General features: G+C 45.6%; 1 protein-coding gene across 1 annotated transcript in view; it reads left to right on the top strand.

Annotated features, from left to right (window-relative positions):
- LOC146198515 (uncharacterized) overlaps positions 1-17947 on the top strand; it is a 33005-nt gene continuing 15058 nt past the window's right edge. The window contains exons 1-3 of the mRNA XM_084591923.1: positions 1-371; positions 13205-13404; positions 17027-17303. Coding sequence (XP_084448049.1) covers positions 1-371; positions 13205-13404; positions 17027-17303 — 848 coding nt within the window. The remainder of the gene's footprint in view (positions 372-13204; positions 13405-17026; positions 17304-17947) is intronic.

The following is a 17947-nucleotide window of genomic DNA, read 5'->3' as shown; positions in this document are numbered from 1 at the left end:
ATGGAGAGCGAGTTCATCACGTTCGGTGACTGCGAGGCGGTAGACGGGGACAGTTTCGTGAGCACTGCTGCCTCGATGTCAAGAAGCAGGATGCCACCTTCGGCGTCGCCCTGTGCGAGACGTGTCTCGCTGCCACAGCTGCTGCGGTCGCCCCGCTTTGCTCTCGCCTGCAACTTGCTGGCGGTTGGCACGTTCTGCGTGCTCGCTGTGGCACTGGCCATCGCCGTGGCTGACAGGCACCACGCCGCTGTAATGGCGGCGGTCCAGAACGAGACGGATCTGCTCAGCGCCGAAGAGAAGGTCCAACGCAGGCGGTACAGCGAGCGGAACGAGAAATCCTCAGATGCACCTACAGTACCAGCTAGTACAAGGTATAAAAACACTGAGGGGTACTGTCACTCTTTGCTCAAAACGACAATATCTGAAGAGCTGCAGTCAAATTTCGCATTACAAAATGTCGTCGTCCATTTTTTTTTCTCTCTGTTCTTTATATGTTATCCGCATACTAAAACAACACAGTGAAGAGATCGAGTAGGAAAGGACGGTAGCATTTAAGAAAGTTGGAGCTGAAGCCATGGCCATATATAATACTAGGATTGAGTTTTCTGAATTCAAGCAGATGACTGTCGAAAACAAAATTATCGCGAGCCTTTTTAGCTCTCAGCGTCGTGAAATGATATCACAAATCATTGCTTACCAGTCAGCAACAATGTATCAATAAACACCGCAAGTCCTTTTAGTCATTGGCGTAGACCCCTGAAAACTTCCGGGGGTACACGTAGCTTGCCGTGGCATCCATTTGAAATATTTTTGATCGTTTTATTTGTTTTTATATAAACGACATAAAAATGTAAAAACATAGTTATACAATGCTTTTAACGGGTTTTGCTTTATTAGGTGATATCATAATCTTCGTATGGGACAGTTCAAGAAGACAAAAATTAAGAGGGACGCTTAAGCTCCAGCATTAAGGGCACGACGCGATAGCGTTCCACGTACACGGGCCAAGGTTATTAATTTTAACTTAAAAAAAAAACATACACCAATAGTTAGCTTTGCTTTGTATTCTGAACATTTTGACAGTTTTGAAACCCTCCTTTTCCAATCTTTCAAATATTTCAAATAACTAATTAAGAACTTACTCACTCTTAACTTTTCTTCATTAGCATCCCCAATAATTGGTTTTAATTCTGAGAATTTTGATACCTTTGAGCCCCCGTTTCCACATTTTTGAAATAAATCAGTTCATTATTTGATCAATTAGACTAAATGTTTTTAACTAGCATGATCAAGCACTGTTGTTCTATTTGAGCATTTTAGCATGATCAAGCACTGTTGTTCTATTTGAGCATTTTGATGCCTTTAAAGTTTTTTTTTCCAATTTTAATTTTTAAATTATTTCAATCAATAATTGGATAAATTACGCACTCTAAATTATCATAATCAGCATCAAGCCCTAGATTTTCACTGTGACCTATTCGATACATTTGAACTCTTTCAATTTTTTCACTTCTTTAATTCATCAATAAATTACAATGATTTCAATAATTTGTCATCGCCTTCACACATCAATCACTAGAGCCACAAGTTACCCTGAAACGAGTTTTTTACGCCACCGCCGACTATTTCTGGCATGCGATACCGACTACTACTACTACGACGCCGACGGCTTTTCGTGCGAACGAGCTTTACAAACTATCATTTGATAGAATATACCACAAAGACAGGCTGACAGCTATAAATATAAACTTTATTTTCAACTTTATTGCTTCTAGTTTCTTAATTCACTTCTTGTTTGCCCATTCTCGTGTTTGGTATTCTCAAATTGCGCGCCAATACCTTCCTATGCACTTTTTTTCAGCTCTACTTCCGGTTGCGTGACGTCACATCCTTGACGTCATATCCATTACCAGCATCCCTTTCTCTCTTTCCGCTTTCACTCCCACCCACGGTGAAAGAATACTATAATTGCACCGTGCTCCCACCTTCCTCCCTTCCCTTACACGCGGTTCAGGTGTCTACAGAACAAATGTGCAAGATACTGTGCCTTTCCTTTCCTGCGACCATGTTATTCTAATTATTTACCTAATTACTTATTGGCCAAATTACTTTTCGGCAACATTACGTCACCCTCTATCGATTGACACCACTCATTTACCTCTAACACTTCTCAATTATACACAACTGCTGCGGACACGATTTTGCGGACACGGCCTGCGGACACGGTCTACAGACAGAAATCTGTGAACATAGCGAAGTAATGCTATCGCATTAACAACAATAGCCGAACCACGCCCACAACAAAGCGCTTTTACGAGGGGAACAGGTTACGCTTACGGCCATTGGTTTGAGAAATTTGATACGTCACGCGCTAGCTGTACAGTAGGTCGGGCTCTGGGCACCTGAACCTCACCAGAAGGGAAGAGAGGGGAGGTGGTGAAGAGTGGCTGTTCCTGGCCCTACGGGGCTGGGACGGTAGGTCAACGCCGCTTGCGGCGGGGGCTGGCCAGGCACCGAATTTTTATCTGTTGTAGACCGTCATCGCACTCGCCACCACTCAGGTGGTGGACGACGACAGTTGTGGCGCGCGCCTTTCTCTCCCTTTTCTTTTTCTTTCTTCTCTATTTTCTCCCTTGTGTCCGCACGAGGCAGCGCAACGAGGAAGCGTCCGCGCGCTGTGCGATGTCAGCGCACGTTAAAAATCCCCAGGTGGTCGAAATTACTCCGTAGCTCTCCACTACGGCTCTTCTTTCTTTCCACTTTCCTGTCACCTTCCTTCTTTCCCTTACGGCGCGGTTGATGTGTCAACAGAAAACAAGTGAGACAGTTACCACGCCTTCCCCTTCCAATCAATCAATCAATCAATCAATCAATCAATCAATCAATCAATCAATCAATCAATCAATCAATCAATCAATCAATCAATCAATCAATCAATCAATCAATCAATCAATCAATCAATCAATCAATCAATCAATCAATCAATCAGGCAGCGGAGGTGGCTCAGCTACAGAGCCAGTAGCAGGCCCATACATTTTCTTTTCCTTAGAAAAGAAAGGATTGATTTGATTGAAAACATCTTTATTTATTCAGTATTCTCAGAACATGTGGGTGGGCCGCCTAGTCCGGTAGTCCATTGGCTGCTGCTGCTGCGCTGGCCCTCCCCACCAGCCAGTGCTGACGGTCAGGATCATCGCTGAGCAGAATAGCCTCCCACTGCTCCTCCGAGGGGTTGGGAATGGGGTCAACTAAGGGATTAAATTGGCATGCCCACACCATATGGTAGAGGTTAGCTACCTCTCCACAGTGTGGGCACTGCGGAGAGTATAGTGTAGGGTACCACAGGTGTAACTTAGCTGGTGTTGGGTATGTATTGGTTTGTAGTCTCCTAAGGATGTTCTCTTCTAACTTATTGAGGGATTTGTGTGGTGTTGGGTACTCCTTTCTGGCTGTTCTGTATGGCGCGAGATTGTCAGCATACACTGCTAAACCTATCAGGTCACGGCACCCTTTATGGTCATCAGGGGGAGACGCCCGGTATAGAAGAGCTCGGGCATGCCTGTGAGCGGCTTCGTTTCCTCCTGGTAGTTCCAGGTGACCGGGAAACCAGATGATTGATGCTTGGTTGGGTGGGTGCTTAGTTAGCAATGACAACCCTGACTTATGAATTAATCCGTAATTGAAGTTGCGACAGGCGTTTTGAGAATCAGTGAGCACAACGGCGTTGGGGTTAGATGCTACAGCTAATGCAATAGCTGCCTCCTCTGCGTGAGTGGGGTTAGATGTTTTCACCGAGGCGCAGTTCACCATCGACCCCGCAGGCGTTGAGACTACGATAGTCATGACTCCATTGTGTGGTCCTGCTGCGTCCACGTAAAGGGTGTTAGTCTGCTTGTCCCATTTCTTCTGCAGGGCTTCCCCTCTTGCTATCCTCCTCTCGATGTTATATGCGGGATGCATATTTCGCGGAATGGGGTACACGTTGATGCGTCTTCTCACATCGCGTGGGACCTCTTCCCTTTGGTCAATTGTATAGGGCTGATTAACATGGATCTTCTCGAGCAGTTCTCTGCCGGGTGTTGTAAGTGCGAGCCTATTGAGTTGTGAGAGCCATTGTGCTTCCCACATCTCTTCGAGGGTATTATGTATTCCTAGAGCCATGAGCTTGGCCGTTGGCGTGGAGTTCGGTAGCCCCAGGGCCGTCTTGTAGGCTTTCCTGATGAGTGTCTCCAACTTTTCAATTTCCGACCTGGAGAGGTTAAGGAATGCCGTCCCGTACATTATCCGCGAGATCACGAAAGCTTGTACCAAGCGGATGGTGTCCCTTTCCTTCATGCCATGGTGTTTATTTCGGATACGATGTATCATCCGGAGGATTTGCTCGGTGGATGTTGTAAGCTTCTTCATTGTGGTGGTGTTCTGTCGCCCCTGCGGGATATACTGCCCTAGGATCTTGATCTCCGTGGGTTTCTGTACTGGGTGGCTAATAAGAGTAATTTCGACCACCTGGGGATCTTTAACGTGCGCTGACATCGCACAGTACACGGATGCCTCTTCGTTTCGCCTCCATCGAAACGCAGCCGCCGAGGTCGGGTTCGAACTTGGTCACGGCGGCTGCGTCTCGATGGAGGCGAAACGAAGAGGCGTCCGTGTGCTGTGCAATGTCAGCGCACGTTAAAGATCCCCAGGTGGTCGAAATTACTCCGCAGCCCTCCACTACGGCTCCTCTTTCTCTCTTTCCAGTTTCACTCTCACCTTCCTCCCTTCCCTTACGGTGCGATTGAGGTGTCCACAGCAAACAAGTGAAACAGTTACCGCGCCTTTCCCTTCCTATAAATCAATCAGTTAAAATAGAGGAAATAGAAAATAGAACGGAGAAAATGATTACGTGCCCCCACTGTACGACTCTAACCTGCGGCGGCATATCTCATTTACTTTGGGATTGCCCTGCTTTTTCTACTGGACGCCCCGAGATCGAACCCTACCGCCTGAACTACCGTTCCCTTCTAGAAACTGATGCTAACACACAGATGATATTTGCCAAGTATGGCTCGCTTAGTGGCCTGGTTAGAGCAATGTGATTCGAGTGACGACCTAAACAATGACGATTATGTCTACTCCCCTTTATCTCCATCCATGGCCATGAGCCTTCCCATTCAATAAAGGACATTCAATCAATCAAATAGAGAAAATAGAAATTAGAGAGGAGAGGAAAAAGAAGAGGGAGTGAAAGACGCGCGCCGCAACATCAGCCGTCGTCCACCACCGATGCAGTGGCGGGTGCAATGACGGCCTACAACAGATAAAATTCGGTGGCTGGCTAGCCCTCGCCGCAAGCGGCGTTGACCTACCGTCGCAGCCCTGTAGGGCCAGGAAATGCCACCTTCACCACCTCTCTCTTGGCTCATATGCCCGGGTACTCCGACACAATAGTCGGGCGTGTTACCACTGCACCACCGCGGTGGGGTAAGCAATATACGCCCCTGCTTTCAGTTTTAGTACTTTCTCGACGTGAAGGGACACTCCGGGCTGGCGATCCTGACATGGCTATAAAAAAAAACCATTGTTGTGGATGTGCGCTTCCGGCCACGCCGGCCGCGCGCCGATGCGGCAGCCCTCCCGACGCTGCAATAGTTTCGTGCATTTATTTAGGGTTTCTTATCAATATATGCTGTTTTTATCTGTGAGCGTGTGCATTCCCGGCTGTACTGCACAGTCTACCCTGCAGTTCAGTGTGGACGCTGGCATTGTTCAGGAATAATTAATCGACGACCTACAAGTAGCATGCGCTGCTGGACGTTATATCTCGAGAACAAAATTTCCAAAATAACTGCCCCCAGAGGGCAGGTTGTGTCTTTCACTTATCTTTTTTAGAATGTTTTAAAACTGGGCAAACCTATTACAATGCGTTATGAGCCAGAATATTCCAGCAGGCATCGGCGTAACAGGGAGAAGAGACGCGTCTTTTCTCTGCCCGATGGACGTTTGCCTTGCAACTGGCAGGGAATGGTACCCCAGAGAGGTAGTGTTGAGGACATAAAGGGTGTGCAATATACACTTGTGTGAAGGGGATATTGTTAAATTTTGTAAACCTGCAATTACTGAAGAAGTGGTCAAGATCTAGCGGGTGGCATGGTTTCTCAGGCGTGGTGTAGTTCCTAGCATATTTTCTAATCATCTATTCTACCTCTGTTTTAATCAAGAAAGGCAAAAATGTAAAAACAAAATCCGCAATTTCACGTAGCGGCACAACACAAAGCGACGTGCGGAAGATGCCGAGTAAATCAGCTGAGAGAAATTTAATCAATTGGTGAAAAAAACATTTGGAGGCTTATCAAGGTTAAGCCCAGTGGATGCGAAGCATGTTAAGCAGCTGCCTCAGTGTGGATGGGGCTAAGTAACGGAGACGTGGTTATAAGCTAATCGTCGTACTTTATTCTTTGCAGCCCGACAAACACACTCTTATGGTCCGTAAATGCATGACTCTTGGTTTCTTGACCGCATACACGCCCGGCGCAAAGACGCTGGCGCGGTTGCGGGCACACTGACGCGACGGCGGGCGCGCGCCGCTTCATCCCTGGCGTGACGTCACATGTCACGTGATGCAGCTATGGTGGCGCCGCCGCCGCGTCGCGCGCGACGGCGCGAACCGAAGCGTGGAGGCCTCCGCCGGGCGACGTCCGACGGCGCGATATGAGGCTCCATCTGCAGCCGGTGTGACGTCATCACGTGACGTCACATCATGTGATCTCACTTCAAGGTCAATGGTGGCCACCGCCGGGAGGCGACCGACGGCGCGATATGAGGCCCCATTTGCAGCCGGTGTGACGTCACGTGACGTCATGTCACGTGACCCCACTTCAGGGTCAATGGTGGCCACCGTCGGGCGTCGCGCGAAGGCCCGAAACCTAGGTTAATATGCTTCGCATAAAAAAAAAAACACTTTATGGTTACCTAGAGATCGGCGGTTCTTGATGAAAATGGGTCTTTATTATAGGTTGATTTTTTTTTCAAGGCAGTAATATTCCTAAGAGCTAGTGCTGGTGTTCGCGTATTCGTGTGTTGCGTAATATCTGCCCGCGGTCAACTGGTGTCGACGTTGGCCATTTTGATCTGGAAATTACTTCGTTAAGAGATGTAGAGGAGATTGTGCAGGTTTTGCGAACTATGCAAGGCCTGTTGAACCTCTAACATTTGAGGGACTGTCTACCATAAACAGGCCGAATTTCTGAATTAGAAAGGAAATGGAAATGGGTGTAAAGTATTCCAAATAGCGGAGACCCTGAAAAGAACAAGTGCACAATATTAACCTATAAAAAATGTGCGCCTTGAGGCCCCTCATTGACGAAGAGGCTGGCTGATTCGTGCCGCTTTAACCAGCAGCGGAAACAAAAGCTCTTATGAAAGCATACAAGACCGGTCAGGCTAGGATATATATCAATCAAAGGTGGTGTCTCTGTCCTTTATAAGGCCCACAGTCCTTCAATCACTTCAAACCTTGAATTCAGAAGACATCAACGGTCACAGGATGCACCCGTACGCCTCACACAATTCATTCGGGGTGGCGTGTCTTTTACTGCTAAAACAATGATGAAGAAAATGTTCATTTCGATGGAATCGGATGAAATAGGAGTGAGCATAGAGAGAATGCACTTGCTTCTAATGCAACGCACCTAGCTCACGTCGGAAAACCTAAAAATTAAGGAGACACTTAATCTCCGCTGTTAAGATGCTATAGCGTTCCACTCATACGATCGATGCTCTTGACCTTTTATTTTTGTTTTATTATGACAATTTTATACACCAATATTTACCATCATCAAACATTGGCTTTTCATTCTGACCATTCTGAAACCTTTGAACCTGTTTTTCCCTATGTATTCATTTATTTAATTTATCATTCAATTAATTTCAGTGAGTTAATTGACTAATCATCGTTCATCCGAAACAAATCCGTCATCAATCACTACACCTGATGCGACTGGCAAGATTGAATTGCTTTTAAGTGTTCGAGCATGCGGCAGTGCCCGTCGTTGTTTGCATGTATACGAAGTACATGTATATGAGCGCAGGCATTAAAACCAAATGGCGAAATGCACACGCACGAAAGTGACTGTTCTGCCCAAAGCGAATAATTATCGCAGGCGCCCGATCGTTTCTAAGCGGCAATCATCCTTATTGCGACGGGAAACAAGTCTGTAAACTTATAAAGCGCTGGTAATGACGCCACGAAGCGCGAGCAATGCTCCAGCGCAGTTGGAAGCACAGTGGAAAGTTGCACTTCGGTAGCAGACGACGGTCTTACTTGGCGCAAAGGTCGACAGCAGCGCCGCGGTGGCGGGAACAGCGGTGGTCCACAAGCTCCCTACGGGCGCGCTGGGGAGATGCGGAACTGAAAAGGATCTACAAATGTTGATGAAAACACCCTGGAGGCGGGAAGCGATCTTGTGCGATTCCGCTTGCACGATGGACGGTTGTACACATTGTTCGATGGTCTCTAGTTCTTCTTTGTTTTTTTTTTTGTTACAGTAGTACAAAGTGTTCAGCTAAAACCATGGGCTTTCGTCTTCACTGAAGTAGCGCGATTCAATGGCGCAGCCTAGTAAACGTCTTACTGCTCCCAGGCTGATTACTTTTAGACGGAGTCCTTACGATCGCCATGTTGGCTCGACTGCGGCAGCGTCTGCAGTTCAGCAATAAGTTTATCTGTTTTTGCGCTGCAGCACTACTACCCGCTGTCTCTCAAAAACCCGATCTATGAAGCCAATTTGACCTTTCCTCTTTTCGACTGCGGAGGGGTGAGAATGAGGGGGTAGTAGTTTATTAATAAATAATAAAAAGAAAGGAAAAGCCTGTTGCCGGCCGCGGCAACTGCTATCCAAAATCTGAAGCACCTGAGCGGCGGCCGGCGGGAAATAAAATGGGATAGGGAGCATAGCGGAGGGAAGTACAGAGGGAAGCGATAAGAAGAAAGGACAGGGGGAGCTTTGTACATTATTTACAAAATACAAGAAGGACAATGAGTTCGCGTTGCTCGCGCGTAAGTGTCCGAGCACTGTCCACAAATGCCTGCGCTCGAGCGGCCACTGCAATTGTTTACAATATACAGTTAAAACTCAGTTTAACGAAGTTGAGGGTACTCGCGAAATATTTCGTTAAAACGAGAACTTCGTTATCGAGGGAAGCATTTTTAGGTCACTTTATCCGATACAGTCTATTATTATATGGGGTCGCGGCATCAATGAAGGACCGCAGAATCATATTTGGGAAGCGTAAATGCGCTGAAAATGAAATGGTGTTTTGAAAGAACATAACAGCGCCACTTAAACAAAGGACCAGGGAAGCTGTACTGTTATTTCATCTTTAAGTACAATACCAACTTGTTCACTATGCTATGTTACTACAATCAAATTGCGGTTCGCGCAACCACCGACACCGACAGCGTGTATGAAAAGAGGCAACGAAAATTTTATCTCGGCAAGAAGGGTCCGGCCAGGGAACTAAATTTCTTTCCCAGCAGTGACGTAAGCAACATCTGCCCGGATAGTTCGTGCGTTCTTCCCTCACGCGTTCCGGCACGTTGTCGGAGCAGATTAAAGGCGGCAACCATAATTTGTACCTGTTTTGGCATGCGGTACCGCTGCTGACACCGGGTCGACGGGCCGGCCTTTTATCGCTGGCAGAATCTCGTGAATTCAAATCAATATAACTCGCATTTCGCACTGCGTAGTTTGACAAAAGCGGGACGTAGTTGCTGCACGATGTTAAAGTTGGCTCGCAGTCAATACATTCTTGAGCGTTTTGTTCAAAATAGACCAAAAATAGACATTTTCATCTTCATTTTCAGCAAGACCTTCGTTAAATCGAGACGGATAGCGAAATTAGTTTCGTTATTTCGAGTTACTCAAAGCACTGGACCGTATGGGCGCCTGGGGAGGATTCGAGATATCTTTGTTACATCAAGGCTTTCGTTAAATCGGGTTTCGTTAAATCGAGTTTTGACTGTAGTTACATCACAGCTCAGCTCCGTCAGGGAGAGCCTGCAAGTGTTTGAGGTCTGGTGAGCAAAACATACTGCGTGGTGCAGGGAGGAGAAGAAATTCTGCGACGCGTACTAAGGGAGAAAAAAGGCGGTGGGGGAATGATCGACATGTGTGAAACCGGTTCAGAAGCGAAAAGGTTACTGCTCCAAAGCTGCGGCGCTGGGGCAGAGGGGAGCTCGCCACGCTTTGCAGTCACTGCTAGGCGCACCTGACTACTTTCTGTCGTGGCTATAGTGCTCTAGAATTTGCTTCTCGGGTTAGAATGGAGGGTAGTGCAGGGCCGTCCTGATTGTCTTTTGTAGAAAGCCGGTCACAGTTGTTTTTTTTTTTTTTTTCTCGGCGAATGTTATTTCGTGCGGATGAATTACTCTTTCTTGTGGATAGAATGCGGATGAATTAGACTGTGGATAGATTGTAGTTTCTTTCTGGTATAATATGGTATTGCAGTGTGGTCGAAATTCACTTAGAGTTTGTATTAGTTGTTTTGTTGGCCTGAGCATTCAAATTATCAGTAATACATGAAGAGCCATTAATTACTGGTAATACAGTTAACCTATAGGTTGTGGCTGTAGACAAGAATGCTATCTCCTATAGAGTAGTACCAGAAATTAAGTAACAGTTCCGTAAAAACGCGAAATGATATTGCTAGAAGGTGGATTTGCCTTCGGGTATTGGCGCTTGACTTAAGAAGAGGGCAAGGCATCCAAGTGGTCTGCGTGTTGAGCACAGCGACGGAGCTGGCGCTTGAACATCACGATAGCAAGTATATGTCACTCTTACGCGACGCTTATGTGTGATTTAACGTACTCTTACGTGCAGCATAGAAAGCGGCTTAACAAATCAGCTGTCCTAAACGAAAGATAGCAGATGACGTATGGCAGTGATGTGGAGTCTCCTGTCCTGCATAGGCGTATCAAATACTGGAGCGATGTATCAACTCGCACAGCGGAAGTAACCCTTTCTCAACTCTCCTTGTGCTGCTTTTCGTGATATGGCTTCTTTCGGGCATGTGATTTAGGTTCGGTGGCCATGTCAACGATAGTGACATTGTTCGTTTAAAACCGAATTTCGAAAATTAAATGTTGCTTACCTTTTATTTCCTTTCTTTTCGATTTAAACAGAAATGACAAATCCTATGTATGTACAGCGGGGCTCGTAATACGGCCTTAAGAAATACGCTAGCGCTCGCAACCTTTTCCGCCTTTTATTATATATGAGTGGGGTATTAACACCCCGCTCTCGCACATCAAAGGCCATTTTTTAAACTGTGCAGTCTCGCTGCCACCTATCATCTGGAGGTGAACTCTTTACAAGTGTACTTTCTCTCGCTGTCTTTCAACAAATATTCGCTAGACGTTTACCGTCGCAATAGTTCGAAACATGTATAGTATTAGTATGGGGCAGGGGGTATATCCACTCCTTTTATGCTGCTACACACAGGAGTGATGTCACGTGCTCTAGTGAATTCCACTTGCTGAGAATGCTGGAGTGGCCATGCAAAGCAAGCAGTCATTGGCTGGGAGGATATTATTTTACTGGTGGATAGGCGGATACGTAAGCGCGCGTGACGCATATGGTTGCTCTCCCTATTACCAGTGATGCTCGGTCGATTGCTAGAGGAGGTAGCAATCCGACAAGCTTGAACGACGACACCGTATCGCGGAATGGGCCATATACAGCAGCCGCTGGTAAAAGGAGAGTGCTACTCAGCCGGTCAACCTGGCCGCGTATGTCCAGCATGCTGCTTGCAGTCACTTTGTTGAGCTGCTTTTTCTCGGATGGGTGCTTGCCGCGTTTTGACGCAGTCTGAACCGGACTTGTAGCGCAAAGACGAGGAGGACGGAACCAAGGTACACTCAGACAACGCTACTTCCAACAGGAGTTTCGTACAAAGAAGACCCATTTCTTATACCACAGTTTTAATGTCACACGCAACGTTTAAAACTGTTAGCATGAAACGTCACCCAGAGAAGTCTGTTCCTTTCGTAGGAGATACACATAAGAACTGACACAATCGTCCGCCAAAGCCGCAATTGATTGAGTAGTGTATATTTGCTTTGCTGTCTCTTCTCGATTTTTCGGATTTTCAAAATCAACACTGCCTGGACGATGCGTCATTCTGTCGCTATGCTAAAAAAAAAAAAACAGTTATGAAACAGTGGGACTCCGTCAAACTTGCAGTAGTGGGCACATATTCACCTATCGCCTATCTTCGCGCCATGATCTCATAAAAAGGACACATTGCACACGTGTTACCAGCTTTCTGGAGCTGTATAAAAAAGTGTGCTAATCAGACGGCTTTGCGTGCGGAAATTAATATGCGGTACCGAAACACCTCTGCTTGAAGGTCAGGCTCCAAAAATGTGACCGCAATATGAAAAAGATGAGCATTGGCGTCTGTCTTCCCACTGCCGCAAGCGTGCAGAATATGTCGTTGTTTAAAGATAGATTTATTCTATAAAGGCGTGAAAACTGGATGACGCCTGATATAGTTGTAGGAAAATAAATTGCGATTTTGGAGGACGATTTTGATAGCAGTCGCTCTGCGTACCTGTCATCGAATGAACCAACCCTTCTCGGGTGGAACCCTAGCTGGTCGAAATTTCCGGAGCCTTCCACTACGGTGTCTCTCATTGCCTGACTTACTTTGGGACGTTAAGCAGAAACCAAACCATATTCTCGAATTCATTCAAGCTATTTTCGATATGGCGAGTGATGGTGGGACTGGTGTATAAGAATCGCACCATGTCTGTAATAAAACCCTGTTTGAAGTTCCATCACTCTGTCTGACATCTGCTTGCGTACTTACTATCGCGAGCAAAACTAGGGGTCGCTCTCCTCCAAATTCCAAACCATGCCTTATTGCATGAGAACTCCGGTTTCGATGTCAAGAGTACATCGTCAGGTGACGCCCGCATGTATGAGAAGCATGGCTCGGAAGTTCAAGGGAGTGGTGTTTCTCTTGCTTTTGCTCACAATAGTACCGCATTTCCCTCCCCGTTCTCTTGGCGCTACAATCATTATATTTTATTCGTTTCTTCAAGATGGTTTATAGGAGGAAAACACCTCAGGCGCTGATTTACTGACATAAGCACGTCGCTCATGGGAATTACGAGTGATGGCAGCGTATCACGAGTAGTGTCATGTCTCATTGTGGGTAGGTTCGTCTGCGTGTACCGCGAGGGCTCCTGGCGTCCTGGGCTGGGCGTGCGCGTCTTCCCGCACGCGTACTGCCACCACCTGGTCTACTGCTGCTTGAGCGTGCAGCCTTCGCCGGCGGACAGCGCCGCCATTCGGACGGTGACGCAACTCGGTGTTGCCAAGGGTGGCTCACCTTACGCCGTCTCCGTCATTGTGGGCGGTGAGCATTATCCTCCCTCAGCAACGCATAAGAAGAGTTTATTTACGCCAAATACGTGCACTGACCCCAAAAGAACATGGAGCACACGAATGAACAAAATTTTTATTCGCAGTGATCCCTGCAAGCGGATGCGCATGTGCATAGCTTGAGTGCGGGTGGGACACCTTGATGTTCGGCTTCACATTCTTGGTGTTCACCTCATCAGCAGGCCGGACGAAGGAGAACACTTTTTCCACAGGCCTATGCTCCGTTTTAATTTGAGGGCAATTTGAGGGTACAGAAGGCAGGCGAACAGCAGAAAAAACTCTCTTCAGGACATATTCACCAGACCACATACCCCTTACACATCAATAGCTGCTTCAAAATTGTGCCGCAGAGTAACAGAAAAAATACGTTTTCATAAATGCACGTCAAAAGCAAACATGAATTTGTAGCAAATGACACTGTAGAGCCAATGCAACACTTGTTTTACGACAACAGAAAGAATCAATGGAAAGGAGTAATTAGCAGAAGGTAGGTCCTGATATAATATTCTTGAAAAAAAAAGTAAAAAATGGATATGTTCAGTTCGAAGTGAAATTATTTCTAAGCTGTTTCTAACCGAAATATTTAAATTGCGTTCCTTTTCAAGTTAAATAATTTATTGTTCATATAACTTCGACTTTCGCTGTTCATATTTTATTATGTACACCCCTTCGCAAAGGGGAGGAGACCACGCGAACCGCTGCAATTATTATTTTTGTGTATAACAAAGATGAACCTGAATAATTTGCATGTGCAAGACGCCAAGCGTATTAGAGAGACTACCGTATGCATAATTTAGAAATATCAGCTTCCCGTCAGAAAAAGCTGGCATGCAGTTTTGTCAAAACGCGTGATCTCTTCACTTTTTCGCAAGGGTGATGTAATGTTACGAATTTTGAGAAAAATGAAATATTTCCCATTTCCATACGTTTGCAGATAGTACGCGACTAATGTCACTCAAGGTTTTGCGGAATGGAGCCTGAGAAATTTGAATACATTTGGAAGCAGATTGCCAAATGGCGAAAGTTTCATTGCACAGCAGAAAAATGTGGTATATATGCATATTAGCGGTCTAAGATCGGCTTGATGCTACAGACGGGAACAGCCTTGCCTAGAGCGTCGGAGCGGTGTACTGCAGAACAGCTAAATCCCTAAATCAAACGCAGCCCTAGAATATGAGCGCAATATTGGCGGCGCTGTCTTTTACATGTTTGTTGTTTTGCTTGAGCGCAAGCGCTTTCGTGAAACTCAAGAATAGCTTTAAAGTCTTGCGTGATCTGCTCTGCTCTTGACAACGTTGCTCACGTCTGTGCGCATTTGTTTTATGCGGCTCCTGCTCACTTAACGCTGTGGAGTTGCGCTTGCACATATCGAAAGCTAGAATACCTGTTTCAGGTGTCAGAAATGGTACGATGTTTATTCGAGAGCATCTGCAACGACTTCCTTAAAACGGCGTGAGTCAATTCCACCTATAGCACAGAAGCGGACTGCAGTTAAGACCTAGGTGGTGTTGTGAGTCAGCAGAGACATGTAGGGAACTGCAGTTGCTCAGTTTTCGCAAGATGCGCTTCTCAGTTTTCGCTGGTGGGCTCACGCAAGACGAAATTTCGAGCGTAGTGCCGGTTTGAATTCGACCTGGTTCTATTTCGAGAAGGTGCTTGCAGTAAAAGTTGCGTTAGAATGTTTTTTTTTTGCCATTTATTGCAGAGCTAAGGCCTCCTCTGATGCCCCTAGCAACCGTCGGCTATTTCGCATTCGGATTACATGCCCTCTATTTATAACTCTTGCTTTCAGCTAAGATATAATTAGCTTGTAGCACTCATAATGGTCGCCTGACTCAGATTGAAATGAAGTCAAGTTTATTTCTAGCATCATTAAATACAAATGGGGTTATTCAGGGCGGCAGGCATAACCCCTTCTCGATGCCTGACTGGACCTGCGTTCTACTTACAGGCGGATACGTAGTGGTGAAGATGACTTGAAGAACGCAAACAATAGTTGAATGAATCCGAAAAGAAAGTTAGGGAAATTATCAATGTGTCTTTATAATAAGGACGCAAATTCAGACGTAAGAACACCTGGTAATCAATATTTTAACATATCCCGTAACTTATTTAGAGTGTTAGGTACTAATATAATTCTCAATAAAGTATGCATTAATGTTCGATGCTATAAGTCAAAAGAAAACAGGTCATGTCATGAAGCTAACCGTGCGAGAGATTGTGGAGCGCATGTAGCTAATATGCCAGTTTCAGGCCGCATTGCCACGAAAATGACGCTGAAACTTTTCTCATTTGCTGTTGCATTAACTTCCTTAGAAGAACCATTATATGTGTGGCAGTCGATTATCTTGTTCAGAGGGCGAAATCAATAAAATATTTGTCCTGGGTGCACTCAGAGATGCTTTAAAAATCTTAGCAATGCGAGTGTCTTATTAGTTTTAAACTGCAGCTCAGTTAATGATATCGGCATAAATTATGAAGCGGGGCAGCTGGATGAACTTTACCTATGTCATTAATGTATCAGTCCGAATCCGCTGCTGGAGATTAAATATGTAGCTTTGTAATGTGAGGAAGTTACCGCGAAATGGTTAATATTCAAGCTTTTTAGTAAAATAATTAAATAAATGAGTAATCAAGAATAAAATAATAAATAACTACGGCATACATTTCTAGCACTCAAATGTTTGCAAGATTATTTTTGGAGCAGTGGTATATTTTCTGTCGAGTATTTCTCGGTGAAACCAAATTTATAGGATGTAATGATGTTATGCTTGTTTAAAAAAGTACTCAGGTTTTCACACATCTTCCCATCTAGTGCTACCTCGTCGTTTTGAGGCTAACTTGTTAATTATGAGGAACGCAAAGGAGCACATTCATGTCGAAGGAGCATTGCTTCCTCTCATCCCTTTTTTATTTTCTTTCGAGGGGGAAGGTTCAAGAAATGCACAGGGAAAATGCCAGTAAGGCCGCATCTCCAAAATGCACCCCTCTCTTCCTTCTCTTCCTCCGCCGCTTCCCTCACGGTTTTAAGGAAATTAATTTCTGGATTCGCGACACTTTGTAACATCGAATAGCGGAAAAGGCAAAGAACGTGTCTTCTTGACCCAGATACACAACAACTTTTATGCTATAATACAGCTTGTCCTGCACTCAATTCTTTCTAGTGGAATATCGTGAATGGGCAACTTTTTCATAATGGTGTCTTACACTTTGAATTTCTGAGCACGCAGGATTGCACTGGTGGCAAGTAGTTTTTTTCTTCTGCTTTCTATTCAGTTCACTTTCATTCATAGAAGGATGACATTACTCATTTCTCATGAATAGATATCGCAAATTAAAAAAAAAAAAAAAAACTACTGCTAGAATATACTCCTGTAGTTTCCTTGGTTTTGCCACCATAATTGTTTGGTTTGCTTCTCCTAAGCCTGTTTATATTGGCCATAATCATTTCCTCGTTAATCAACGGCTGATCAACGACTAGCCAATAACTTTCCATCGTTGTGTAAAGAAATTCCACGAATTGTGCTCATGGTTCTAATTTTGAATAATATGTGCACGGAATGAGTAGTGTGTCAAACATCTAACTCTTCCTGTAGGCTCTTCGACGGAGGACGCACACCTGTTGTCACTTTTTAGTGACCCGATGAGAGTGCGTCAGCTGGTGTCCCGACTGACACTTCTCCATCATAAAGAAGGCGGCGGGGCGCTCTTCTCCCGCGTCTACCTGCACTGGAAGCGGTCACTTGAGCGAGATCGCAGTGCCCTCACGGACTTCGCGACTACTCTCGCGGAACTCCTCGAGCAACTGTCGCTGCACCTCGGCCTGGTTGTGGATGGCGGCAGTGACGTTGCTGCCGCGTTCGACTTCCCCAGGTCGCTCAAATAACATGGTGTCCTCTGTTTATAATAACTTGGGTCGCGACAGCTGCTTCTCGTAATTATTGGTGCAATATTCCCTCTTACTGACCCAAGAAAGCGGTTTCCGTATCTGAGATTCAGTTTTCATCGTGATATGCATTTACAGCCATGAATAATCGCCAGTTTACTGTGTGTTGTCTAGAAGCCCATGAGCTCAAGAGGGTGGGGTGTGGGGATTCGCTGTTTTACACAACATTAAAAAAGTTGGTTTCTGCGGTTTAACGTCAAAAGTGACTCAGGCTATGAGAGGTGCCGTAGTGGAAGGTTTCAAAAATTTCGACCACCTGGGATTCTTTAACGCACACTAACGTTGCACAGCATGCGGCTGTCCTGCTTTTCGAAAAGTTGATGTCGTGGTTTGAAAAAATTGCATATGCTTAAAGTGGTTCAACCTACTTTAGCGTGTGAAATCACTGCTTTGGCGTAGTTTATTTTGGCAGATGTATAACGTTGTCACATTCTCCTCGTACGCTGTTGTTTTCATGCAGCTCAAATAGGAAAGCTGCTCCCATTTGCGGGCTTTCATTGCGTATCCTCGTTCCCGTATGTGAACTTTGCCAGTAGCCTTTTTTGATCTGTACAGGCGCTCATAGACTTCA

The sequence above is a fragment of the Amblyomma maculatum genome, chromosome 2 (genome assembly GCF_055883805.1).
Source record: "Amblyomma maculatum isolate TAMU_Amacu chromosome 2, ASM5588380v1, whole genome shotgun sequence".
Lineage (NCBI taxonomy): Eukaryota > Metazoa > Arthropoda > Arachnida > Ixodida > Ixodidae > Amblyomma > Amblyomma maculatum.
Note: the sequence above shows the minus strand (reverse complement) of the source record. Positions and strands in the feature narration are given on the sequence as shown.